This window comes from Eurosta solidaginis, chromosome 3 (assembly GCF_040869045.1).
Source record: "Eurosta solidaginis isolate ZX-2024a chromosome 3, ASM4086904v1, whole genome shotgun sequence".
Classification (NCBI taxonomy): Eukaryota; Metazoa; Arthropoda; class Insecta; order Diptera; family Tephritidae; genus Eurosta; species Eurosta solidaginis.
Window position 1 is genome coordinate 179,763,113 of NC_090321.1, and position 13,487 is coordinate 179,776,599.

Below are 13,487 nucleotides of genomic sequence, written 5' to 3' on the forward strand. Positions count from 1 at the left end.
AACTTGTCTTCGAGTCAGGGGCATAGCTGCCCTCCTACGAATGTCCCTTCAACCGCGTTGACTGATACGAACAGGCTTACCAAAGACGTTATGAACAATGCAGCTCAGGAATCTCCACAAGGCTGTGTCGAGACTTCCAGTGAAACGATCTCTGGCAAATTAAACGATGCACGAACTAATAGTGGTACCTTTGCGCCTGTTTGTTCTACGTCACCAATGTTGATTTCGCTGGACTCCCCAATTCATCCTACACCTTCACCGGTATCTTTAGCTCCAACAATAACAGTTACCGATACTGGGGTTGTTGCTGGCGATACAAGTGTACCTGAAAAAAATAGTTCTTCTTTGACGGGCTCGATAACCAACGCTAGGTCAAGCAATGCGTTTTCTGTAAACTGTTCTATAACGGCCGCACCTCTGGTTCGCTATCTGCTACTCCTTTGCAGGTGACTGCCGTGCCACCTCGTAGGGCTGTATTTGTGTCCCGATTACACGCCTCGCTTAGCGAAAATGACATTGCCCATTACGTTTGCTCTAAACTTGGTATTGCACCCACTAGTAACATCAATGTGTATTAATTTAACTTTAAATATGAGAGAGACATCTCCTCATTTAAAATATCCCTTTCAGATGAATATTTCGATAAGGTACTTGATTCCTCTTTTTGGCCTAAGCATACTGTGGTTCACTTGTTCACAAGAAAGGCGAGGACCGAACCTGTTTTATTACAGCCAAAAAACGGTATGACGAACACAGTAATAACAACACAAAGGTAATTGCTGATCTGTCACGTCTTCTCATTAATTACCAAAATATTCGTGGTTTACGATCAAAACTTGTTCCATTCTTCCTTAATTCTTTCAACTTTTCTGCACAAGTTGTAGCTTTTACGGAGACCTGGCTAAAGCCTGATAATTACAATTCTGAGGTTTTTTCAAATAAATATGCTGTTTATCGGCGTGATTGCATCTCTAGAGCGGGAGGTGTCCTTTTGCTGTTGAATCTAACCTATCATCTGAGTTGATTTCGCTGGACAATATCTCTCATATCGAATTCATAGCAGTTAGGCTTTCATTCGGTAGCTATAGCGTAATTGTTTGCTGTTCGTATATACCACCTCTTTCGGATATGGATGTTTATGCTAGTCATAGCTCGGCCATCTGCGATTTGCATTCGCAGTTGGGAGATAACGGTCGACTTGTTGTTGTTGGTGACTTTAATTGGGTTAATATAAGTGATTTAAACTTTTTAACTCCCACTGCTCAACATGAGTTTCTCAATTGCTTGTTAGACTCATCTCTTTTACAGATTAACAATGTTCCAAATAGTGGAAATAAAATGCTGGATTTAGTATTTGTGGATGGCTCGGTGGGTACTGCCCTTACGCAAATACCACCTTTATCCCTTCCAGAAGACCCTTTTCACCCTACGCTAGAGATATCACTTGATATCAGCTTACCCCGTAGGATTCAAGTACAGTCTCGTCCCCGATTTAGATGCTTCTACAAAGCGAATTTCAGTATGATCAATGTCGATTCGGCTATCTCTATATTTTACAGTACACTTGATGGCTTCTTTGATACCTGCATTCCTACTCGCTATACCCTATGTTCGAATATGCCCCCTTGGTTTTCAAGGCAACTTATCAGACTTAATAACATTAAATTTAGGCTTTTTAAGAGATTCTAGAAATCTGGAGCATCTGCAGACCTTTCTAAATATCTAATAGCTCGTTCTAAATTTCACCGTCTTAATCAGCTTTGTTATAAAAATTACTTGAGTTGTTGTAAAGCCCAATTTTTTAGAAATCCAAAACAGTTTTACAGTTTCGTAAATTCAAAGCGGAAAACTTCTGGGTATCCTTCCTCATTAACCTTTGGAGGTAAAAAAGCTTGCACTGATGACGACGTTGCTGAACTATTTTCTGAGTTCTTTAAGTCCACGTATTCATCCAGTGGTTTTCATTCCGGTCAATATCCCTATCGCTTGGATAGCTCGAATTACATTAGGAATCCTGCTATTGATGGTAATATTGTTCTTCAGAGTCTTCAATCTTTGAAGCCCACCTTTTCTCCGGGACCGGACGGTGTTCCTAGTTGCGTGCTTAGGTATTGCGCCGAAAACATGTATGCGCCTATTTTAAAATTATTTGAGCTATCTCTGGGATCTGCGTCATTCCCGGCACTTTGGAAACAGTCTTTTATTATACCCCTGCATAAAAAAGATAGTAGGTCAAAAGTTGAAAACTACAGGGGTATTGCTAAACTTTCAGCCATTCCTAAAGTTTTTGAACAGATTGTTACCAGTCAACTCCAATATCAGTGTTCTAGTATTTTGTCTCTATGCCAACACGGTTTTATTCGTCAAAGATCAACCACTACAAATTTGCTTGTATTCACTTCTATAGTTATGGAAGGATTTTTAGCGAACAAGCAAACGGATGTCATCTACACGGACTTCAGCAAAGCATTTGATACCGTCAACCATGAGTTACTTATTCATAAGCTTGATTTACTGAGCTTTCCGTTTCACCTATTAATGTGGCTGAAAAGCTATCTTTCTAACCGGACCCAAAAAGTCCTGTTCAAGTGCAATCTGTCGGAATCGTTCGGAGTTTCCTCCGGCGTACCCCAGGGAAGTCATCTAGGCCCTTTGCTCTTTGCCCTTTTTATTAATGACTTGCCACAGACAATATTATATTCCCATACTATAATGTATGCGGATGATGTAAAACTTTGCTACACTTACTTTCCTACCGATTTGAGTTCCTTGGATCTTCTTCAGGCCGACTTGGACTCGTTCCAATTTTGGTGCACAACAAATTTACTAGCTTTAAATTGCTCTAAATGTAAGCATATGACATTTCACCGAGTGAAGCCAGCATTGAAATCTTATGTAATAGATGGTACGCCTTTGGAGCGTATATCTATTGCAAATGATCTAGGTGTCCTTTTTGATCCGAAATTGAATTTTAACATGCATATTTCATCTATAGCCAACAAAGCGTTGGGTTTACTTGGATTTGTTAAAATATGGGCTAAAGAGTTCGATGATCCGTACCTCACTAAGGTTCTTTACACATCGCTGGTTCGTCCAATACTTTTTATGGAGAACGGCAGATTGAGCGACACTAGCGACATCTTACACACAAAAGTTGTCAATCATCTACTTTTGCCACATTCACTCACACTGCTTTAGTGAGTGCTCTCACACTTTGCGATTGAAATAATTTGGTACTTTTCTGCCGTCTTTCACAATTAAAAACTGCATTTTAGAAAAAGAATAGTAGACCAACTATGTTAGCAAATATTTTCTTGTATAGTGAGAATGTAGATAACATTATTTCAAGAAATTTTGTATGTGAATGGGCAAGGCGAAATTTGTTCCAATTGCTAAGTATAAAGCTCATTTATACTTACAAAGGCAACATCTTGCGTGAATGTGGCGATTTGCTATCATGCATAAAATTGCGCTGAACGCATCTGTATGAAAAAGTTCCTTTTGAAGCGGCCATTAAGCTCAGCGTAAGCTTCAAGTAAACTTTGCTGGAAAGCTGCATAATAAGTTCAAGCGTAGTTTAACTGACAAACTACATTGAACTTGTACTGAAAACTCGGGCTATAATAACTTCTTTATTGCGAAATATCCAATATTGATGGTTTCTAAGTAATTGTTCACCTAGGTTACGTGATCTCTAAAGAGGTTTCGGCATTATTGGCAAGGCTCAACCAAAATTCTTTTAAATATTCCGAGACATGAAGGGTTCAAATTGAGGGGCGGTCTTTTTCTCTGACTAATTAGAGGTCATATTAATTAGTTCCTTTAACTTGCATATTGCAGCCACTTTAGAGTTTGTTTCGATATTGCCGAAATCATTACGTGCTCTCGAATGTGATAAGAAATTGGTTCGAAATGGTTGTTGTTGTTATGATAGAGATAAGGACACTCCCCGAATGCTTTGGTATTTTTGCGCAGAACTCCTTTCTGCATTGGCGGCCTTCGGCCGAGCTTATAAAAAATTACCCTGGGTGGGTTCAACACCGGTTTGGAGACTAAAACTATATCCACGCAAAACACTTATGTTCCCATTTTTTGTGGATACAACAAAATTACAACAACCACAAGAAAATCGCCAACTTCAACTGCAAATATCTCCGGCCAGAGATACAATTTACAATTTCCGCCTTCAGATTATTGTTTTCGAGGTCAATACGCGACTTTTGACACCTATCTCGATATTTTTGGTAGCTTATTAGCAGTCGACCCCTCAACTAGACTTTTACCCAATAATGTTATAAAAACAAAGTCGAATAAATAAAATTACTTACCAGTTATATAAATCAAGCTTAGATTGTAGAGAGCATTGTAATTAAGCGGCGAAAGCCAAATTGATTTACGAAGCGATGATATAGCCTAAAAATATAAAGAATCGAATATAGTTCATATTTCATGAAAGTTTAATCCAATTAAGTATTGAATAACTGAAAACTTACAAGACCACGTTCTACTGTGCTGTATATTTAACAGTTAGTTTTTAAGTTTTGAAAAAAAAGTTGGCATGGATGTCGTTATTGTGCTAACAGTGTTTCGCCCCATTGAATTAGTGCGACCACTCACAAATTGTCATAACAGTCCTCTAGCGGGAGTCCCAGGAAACTAGCAGTTTCAATAGGTGTGGTCCATAGGGAGGTTAGTATTAAAGGCGTTTGTGGATCTGATCTCATGCTCGTCTGGATCAAACGGCTGTGTTGGTAGGTACCGGATCTCATCATAGTACTTATGAAGATACCCTCTTGGAGGCGTGGGACAGATGAAGCAGTTGTTTGCTATCGTGTCCTTGTTTGTGACAACTAGGCAAAAAACTGTTTGTTCAGCATTTCGCTGTGCTCTTTAATATTAAGCTCTTTGGCCTCGCTATGAAGAGGATGTTCAGGGGTCATAAGGAGACATCCCGTGGCAGTTCTGAGCGCAGAATTTTGATAGGCCTGCAGCCTTTTCTAGTATGTGCAAAGATTATCGAAAAGTAAAGATGTTGCAGGGACGAAAAATCGTGCGAAGCAAGCTTCACAAAACTTCTATTAGGTCACTTTCACCACTTACCACAGCAGAATTTGTTGGCTACCACTGTCTGTATTTGTTATTTAATAGTTATTTATACACTTTTTTAGGTAATGTGTTCAGAATTTTAACTTTTACTCTCTAAAACTCCAATCAGTGTATTTCTGTGCTTAAATTATGTTAAAAATTGTGTTAAAGTTTTTGGTGTGGTTGAAGTGGCCTACTAGAATTTTGTTACGCTCCGCTGCTTTCCAGCGAAGTTTGCGCCTGCAACATATTTACTTTTCGATAATCTTTGGTATGTGTTTTTTAGACTATGCGACCACTGATTACGCGTAGCACATGAGCGGCCGCCCAATTGCTTTGTACGTGGTGAGCAACGTTTCTTTATCTTTTCCCCAAGTGCTGCCGGCAAGCGACTTGAGGATTTGTGGCAACTTTGTACTTTAGATCCAATTTCGGTGGCATTCGCCTTGAAGGTGAGATATTATCACAGCGGTCATTTAGTAGCTAATTTCTACTTCTAACGGATTTTTCCTAATCAATATTTAGAAGAGAATAATATTTATTATAAAGCTTACCAAAGTAACAAAAAAATAATTACATTTATATCAGAAAAATGTATAGAGCTACAATAAAATTGTTTTGGAAAAGTCGATTTCCAGGAACAAGCTTTATGAATTTTGTTCAGCTATTTTATATTTAATATTAAGGAGAAGAAACTTATACTGGTGCTAATATTGTTTTGGGTTGTTTTTTTGTACAAATGTTTTTTTATAATTTTTATTTCCTTTATATTAAGTCGGTTGAATGTTTGTCTTGCAATCGATTTTTAGGTAACTTCTCAGTGAGCTACAAAAGTGAAACTTCACAGATAGGTTAAGACACCGTGACAAAGGAACAAAATACCGTAATTCCGTTAGGTGGTGCACGGATCGACATAATTAGATGAGAATTTGGAAATACGAAGCTGACTTTTAGGTAACTTTTCGATGAGCTAGATACTTAAGATCTCAAACTGAATTCAGGGGCCGATGACAGTATAAATCATACTCAAAAGAAAATAAAAAATTTAAGCACTTTCTTTATATAAATGGAAAAAAATCCGCAAAAAATGTGTCCTTATACAAAGACATATTCTTGCTGAACTTTATAAAGATGGAGCGAAATTAATTGACTCCTTCCTGCCAACTTCCCAATCCAAGTAATGTGCATCCCACCTTTATATTTTTAATTCTAATAAATATTTTTACAATTTCTATGTCAAAATTTGAAAATCAAAGTTCCAGAGGAACACATATTTTGCTGATTTTTGTCCATTTATATAAAGGAAGTGCTTAAAATTTTTTATTTTATTTATTTATATTTTTTTAATTTTAAATAATTTTAAATTCTTCTTTTTCTATACTTTAGAGCTCTTGAAAATCGAATATCCGATTCATCGATTTGTCGATTAGCAAAAGTTGTTCAAGTTGTCGTAATTTAATACATCTCACTCGCTCTTAAAAGCAGATACATATTGCCTTGAATAGTTAGAAACAACTTTTAGGGTGGGTGGCTTGGAAACGCGTCTTTTGCAACCTTCCATCACAACCATAATTTCTGTTTGAAATTTGTATTCTGTTGCTCGCGGTCACGTCCGTTCCGACAGCATTATCAATAATTGTACGCCAATATACAATAAAAAGTTTGTGAATGATAACATAACAGTGGAATGAAATCTGTGCTTTCCGAACACCAATATACTTTGTCTCTCGATCACTCGATTTCGTTGCTCGAAATCCCGTCCATTCCGACAACATACTCAACAATCCCTAATATGTATATGTATATATTGCTATGGCCGGTATGTCAATAACTTTAAATTATAATAGGGATAGGATAATTTTGAAAATAACCTTCCAACAAAATTAACTTAGGTGCTCGCAATCGCATCCATGCCGGCGGCATCATATATGTGACCCGGTCTATGAAAAGGTGGCTTATGACTCAAAAAAGAAATTGCGAGAAACAGCTGTTAACAGCTGTTTTTTTTCTTTGCGAGAAACAGGTGTTTTTTTAGTCATAAGCCACCTTTTCATAGATCGGGTCACATGTAAATATAAATAAATTAGAACTAAGTATTACGTGGAACCTAATCTAATTTGTAATTTCTAACCTAATTTTATCAATTCGTTATAAATGTCCGCATGAACATTGTACAACTATTCTGAAAGATTTTATTAATTTGCAAATTAAATAAAATTGAAGGAAATGTTAAAAGGAGCACGATCTTTGCGACGAGATGATGGCTAATATAGACACACATACATGCAAGATGTCATTCTTAAATCAATCAAAACAACCTAATTTTCAGAGGTAGAGACGTTTTTATATGGAATATTCCAGTTCCTTTCTCTTAAATGGAAAAATTATTTTCGTGAGTTAGCTGCCACGTAGTGTTGAAAAACATTGGTGGCCTTTTTATTGCATCTCCCATGAATTTCCGCAAGGCTTCCGATCATAGCTTTTCAACTTCCCATCAATTGATTAACGTACATACGTGTGTATGTGTAATAAAGGGAAATTCGACATTTACAAACTGTCATTTGCACTTTAAAGTCCAATGAAGTTGGAATCAAATTTTATTATTTTCTCGTTAAAACACTTTTCTCTTAAAGCCCCGTCATATAAGCAGTTTTTCATATAGATGCGTTTAACTCAATCATATGCATTATGAGTAGATTGCACTTATTTTTATGGAGAACGGTAGATTGAGCGACACTGGCGCCATCTGACATGGAAAAGTGATTAAATTGCAACTTTTGTTGCAAGCAAACCATTAGAAGAAGAATTTGACATTTGATTTGGATAAGGGTGCTGGCACACTTTGCGAGTGAAATTATTTTTCCCACTGGTTGGTAACTTTTCTAGCATTTTTCGCAATTAAAAACTGCAATATAACAATCGAATACGACACAAAATATGTTAGCAGGTATTTTTGTTGTATGGGGAGAATATTTATAACAGTGCTTCGCGAAATTTTGTATGTGAATGGGCAAGGCGAAATAAACTTCAATTGCCAAGTCTGAAGTACCTTCATATTTATAAACGCAACATCTTGATTGATTGTGGCGATGATACTGGAGTTCATAAGCTTGTTTTAAACGCATCTATATGAAAAATGTCATTGTGCCGCGACCATTACTTACAACTATCATTTTTTGTTGTTTCTTTTTGAAAAAGCATAATCCAATATTATTCCACAATTCCGGGATATCCGGTTCGGTTGCAGCAATTTCTTGATATTTTGCCAAAGCGCCATCAACATCATTGCGGGACTATAGCGTTGAGCCAATATTATGTGGAAATGTGAAAGGCATAATGAGAAAGAGACAATATTAATATCAATAAAAAGAAATTATACGATTATTGACGAAGTTTTCAATATTTTTGCCAAAGAAGCGAAAAATTAACAAAATTATGAAATCGTTTTATAAGTATTTACATACATAAAGTGCTTATATGTTATGGCTGCATTTGTTTATGTACATTTGTATATACTACCAGTGAAAAATGATGGTATCGGCCTTAGACTCAGCGCACTCGCGAATATGCATCTTTTGTCTTCCAGCGATATCTAAGGAAAGTACAGCTCCGTTTACAAAAGCTAAAATAATGAATAAAGGACCGCTTAAGAGAGATGTCATACTTTCTAAACTATTTTTCCAGTTGCCGATGCGTCATCGATTTTACATTGAAGTTTTATTGGCAACTGTTTCCTAACAATATGATAATTCGTCGATAACGCCGATAAACGATTGGCAGCACTCTGATAAGAAATCGATAACTTTTCGATATAAAATCGATAACTTTGTAATAACAAATCTACTGGGATGTGGTAGACAAATATAATTATGCAAATTTGTGTGGTAATAGCGTGCTCCGCACCCCACACCGAAGATCCTGGGTTCAAGTCGCGGGCGAAGCAACATCGAAAATTTAGAAGAAAAAAAATAAGGGTATTGAATAATAAATAAGTTTTTCTAAGCGGGGTCGGCGATCTTAAGGCCACAATAGAGGTGGACTGTTGGCGTAAGGGTGCTTAAATGGCGGGCGAGGCGATACATGTGTACACAGATGGTTCCAAAGTGGTCGAAGGAGTAGGGTCTGCGGTATACTGTGCTGATCCGGAAATAAACAGATCCTACAGGCTGCCGGATTACTGTAGCGTTTTCCATGCGGAAATAGTAGCCGTAACCAAAGCAATAGAAACCCTGGAAGAAAATTGCCCAAGCTGCAATCGTGTTAACTTTTATATTGACAGTCAACCAGCAATTAAGGCAATAATCTCGCATACCACGGCATCTAAATGCGTGTTAGAGTGTAAGCAGTCCCTGGAGAGAATAGGGACAGGGAGAAGCATACATCTATATTGGGTCCCAGTGCATATGGGAATAGATGGGAATGAAAAAGCGGATGAATTAGCTGAAAAGGGCGCATCCCTTGAAGCTTGCTCCGTAGACGTCCCAATTAGACTGTGCGAAATTAAGCGAAGGCGAGAGGTGCACATTATCGACCAAGCAGGAAAGGTGTGGGTTCAAGCGCGGGGCTGTAAAGTGTCGAAGATTATGTGCAGGTTTTACAACTTTAGACTAACAAAGTTGCTTCTATCAATAAAAAGAGCGGACTGTAGACTCATGACGGGTATTCTAACTGGACACTGCCTTCTGGCGTCACATGCCTTTAAATTAGGCTTGGTCAGTGATAGCAGATGTAGGAAGTGCGGGCTGGAGGAGGAAACGATCGAGCACGTTCTGTGCTCTTGCCCTGCGCTTGCCAGGCTAAGACTCCAGCTATTAGGAGTGACACAGCTGTCAGATCTAGAAGCAGCAAGTGGCTTAAATCCTAGGAAGCTTCTATCATTTGCCAAGAGGACGGAGTTATTTTATAACATGGGCCTGGTTTTTGATAGGGGTTTTCAGTTTGGTCGTTAAACAAACTTCTGGTAACACTGCGGACTTATTCAGTCTAAGTGAGGTCCTCATGGACCGGCCAGTTCAACCTAACCTAAGCGGGGTCGGCCCTCGACATTGATTTGGCAAACACTCCGAGTATATTTCTGCCATGAAAAGCTATTCAGCGAAAAAGAATTGGAATAGAAGTTGGGCCATAATATCTCGGGAGGTACATACATATGTACATATATCGCGCCTAGTTTCTATATTTTATTTTAAGTTATAGAAGTTTGTAATGAAATTTTATATATGCGGCTTTATTCCGAGCAGTATATTTGTTATCGGATTATTATGTAACCAAAATCGTTATCAGTTCATGCAACCGTGATTCTGGCGGTTATACTATCAAAAAACAAATGAAATGTGAAATAAATTTTGCGTTAAACAGTATTGGAAGCGAATTTTAGCTTTAACCTCTTTCATTATTACTGTTATTATTATTTACCTGTAATATAGCGCCATAAGCCAATAATCCCCTAGCACATTTTTTATCCAAATTAATAACATCGGACAAACGTTCAAAGGCTTTTTGTGTCTCATTGATTTTCAAATAAAGTACACCGATTTCAGTCAGCACTTCAATATTTTCTGGTGATAAGCTGTAAATATTATTCAAATTTTAATCTTCTTTGTGTAATACCGTTTTCACACAGAAACTTAATCGAATGACCATTTTATTTAATGAAATAATTAAGTTTCCCTTTTCATACAGGGCCTTTTGCTTCATTAAGTGAACATCTGTCAGCAGCCCCAAAAAAATATTTCGTTCATAGTACAGGTTTTTACAAGTATGATATGTATGAGAAGGAAACAATTCCTTTCTCTTTCTAACACACTGCCGTTTGAGACTTCGGTCAGTGTCAAACTATTGTGGAACTCAGTGGAACCTGCGTGGAACATGCGTTTGACACTGGACATGGCGCAACGATACAAGGTGGCAGCATGGAACAGCTGATTATAAACTTTTTTTATTTGACTTGATACATCAACTTCCGGCGCAGTACGATTTGGACATTTGTCAATCGAATTTACAAAAACAAAGTACATGGAATTTTTATTTATGTTTGTAGGTATGTCCCCATGCTGCCACCTTGTATCATTCCGCTATGGACACTGAACGAAGTGTCAAAATTACTGGGATTGCTGTCGTGGAAAGCGACGCAGGGAAACAAAAAAGGAGCGGAATATCAGACATGGGTTGGTGTGATGGAACATTTTTTTGAACGAATTTAGTATGAAAATGTAGTGCACCTATATTGGTCCTACAGAAAATTATACAAAAGTCTTGAATTGGGGTATCTGAGGACGCGTAGTTATTCCAGCATTAAGAATAAAAACACGGGTGCTAAGTTTTTCTACCCGTTCAAAAGTTCTCCGCGAAGAACAGTTTGAAACTGAGGTCGACTGCAATAACCCGTCCAAAAATGTGGAAAGAGAAATGAAAGGACGTGTTTTATCCTGTTATCAATAGTCCAAAAGCGAAAAAGTATTCGAATTATTGGAAGCGAGGCAAAAACGCGTCTATTAATACTTCCCTCGACGGTTTTGATCGTGTTTTAGCAATCGTCCCGGTAATAAACTACCACAATTTGTTAATTAAAATTTTCCAAAACATATGGATTTTAAAGAGAGATGTAATTAAGTGCTCGTTTGAAAGTAAATAAGGATATTTCTTTGTAATTTTACGATACAAATTTTACGCAGTTTTCGTTAGCAGCTACTACACTTTTTTTGGACCTAAGAAGTACAACAGTGCCAAATAGCATCCACAAAAAAACGAACATGAACAAGCATTTTATCAGGTGAGCGTGGCTGTGTATGTGCGTGCTGCTACATATCCTACTTGCAGACCTTTATAATGATTTCGTTTTTACAAAAAATATTTAAAATAGAAATCAGCCGTTTCCTTCTTAACTATGAGTACAATCAAAAAAAAATGCAGCGAAAATTAAATTTTGAATTTTTTCGTGTTTTTCTGTTTTTCGTAAATTATTGGAAATAATTAATTTTTGATTATCATTTGTTACATTGACAATAAGCATTGAAGCCCCAAGCAAAGCCGACTGGATTTTACACTCGATTAGGCATTCAATAGAGCAATAATGAGATAATTAAGAATTTGTATTTTGTATGGAATATTGAGTTCAATTAGGGCTTTAATGTAACAAACTTGCTAATTATTTCATTAAGCCTCTGTGTGAAATTGGCATTAGTTCATTAAAAAAAAACATTTATTCTATTCAATTTAATATGCAGCTAATAAAAATATTTATCACGCGTAAGTGTTTTCCTCCCATTGTTGATATGTAGTTTATGAAGCGTTTCAACCGTATGCACCGATGTATGTATGTATATTCAACAGAAGGCTTTTTCGTACCTTTAAATTGAGTATACTTTCAATGTACTTACAGCAAACAATTCTCGAGCACTTCAATTGCCTTGCCATAGTCCTTTTCTTTACGCAATATTTCGGCGAGTCGTTGAAAGCTTTCCAATTTTTTGCCAGATTGAACTGCCTTCTCGAAGTATACTTTTGCTTTGGCTTGCTCTTGACATGCTAGCGCCTGTTGATTGCGGGCCGCTGCTGAACGATGCAATAATTCACCAATGAAATGGCAAATTTCATGATCGGAACAGGGTGAGAGTTCCTCAGCCTCACGAAAGATGCTCAATGCTTGATTGAAACGGCCCATAGTGAAACTGAAATGAAAGAAGACGCGAAAAATTCAAAGTAAATTTGCACAACGTTATGGAGAAAATAAGTAACATATATAGATATATATACATTTTGCAAAATAACATCATTTAATGTCGATTTAATTTAATAAAAGAAAGCTCCGATTTGATATCGGTGTTTTGCGTTTTGAAGCTTGAGGTGGTTAATTTCGATATAATGTAAAGGAATTTGTAATAGGGGAGTACCAAATTGCTTAAATATAGTACAATATATCTACACCTGGATATTTACTTTCATTCTGTTTTGAAAAAATACTTGGATTACTTTCTCATGTAACCGAATTTTTGTAAACAAGCATTACAATTAAAATAAATAAGGAGTTTGTGTGTGTGTGTTCGCTGTCAACCATTCCAACATGCGTTGAGCGAGTGTATTCCACCACACCAGATGTTGCATTATATCAAATGGTGAAAAAAGCCAGCTAGCGAAAGCATGTCTACCTACATACTTATGTACATATACTCACACACACATTTTTGCAACAAAACCGATCAAAGCCGCATACATTTTTTGTTGAGTTGTGCTTTTTCGTTCATTTCAGAGATTCGATTCTTTAGTTCTTTTTCTGATGAACGAACAAGTTGTTATTTTTGTTCATCTGTTCTTTTTTTTTTCAAGCAAATTTGTTCACTGCTGCTTGCACCCGCGAAAAAAGCCAACAAGTATAGATGAGGGTGTGTATGCAGCAATACCGA

The 13,487-nt window shown here is 37.1% G+C and overlaps 1 protein-coding gene across 3 annotated transcripts in view; it reads right to left on the bottom strand.

Moving 5' to 3' along the window:
• The window catches only part of BBS4 (Bardet-Biedl syndrome 4), a 174,554-nt gene that overhangs the window by 58,840 nt on the left and 102,227 nt on the right, over positions 1–13,487 (bottom strand). For all 3 annotated transcript variants that reach the window (XM_067777827.1, XM_067777826.1, XM_067777828.1), the window contains 4 exons: positions 12,465–12,755; positions 10,501–10,654; positions 8,250–8,378; positions 4,329–4,413 (listed from right to left, as the gene is read on the bottom strand). In XM_067777827.1, the coding sequence (XP_067633928.1) occupies positions 4,329–4,413; positions 8,250–8,378; positions 10,501–10,654; positions 12,465–12,755 (659 nt within the window). The remainder of the gene's footprint in view (positions 1–4,328; positions 4,414–8,249; positions 8,379–10,500; positions 10,655–12,464; positions 12,756–13,487) is intronic.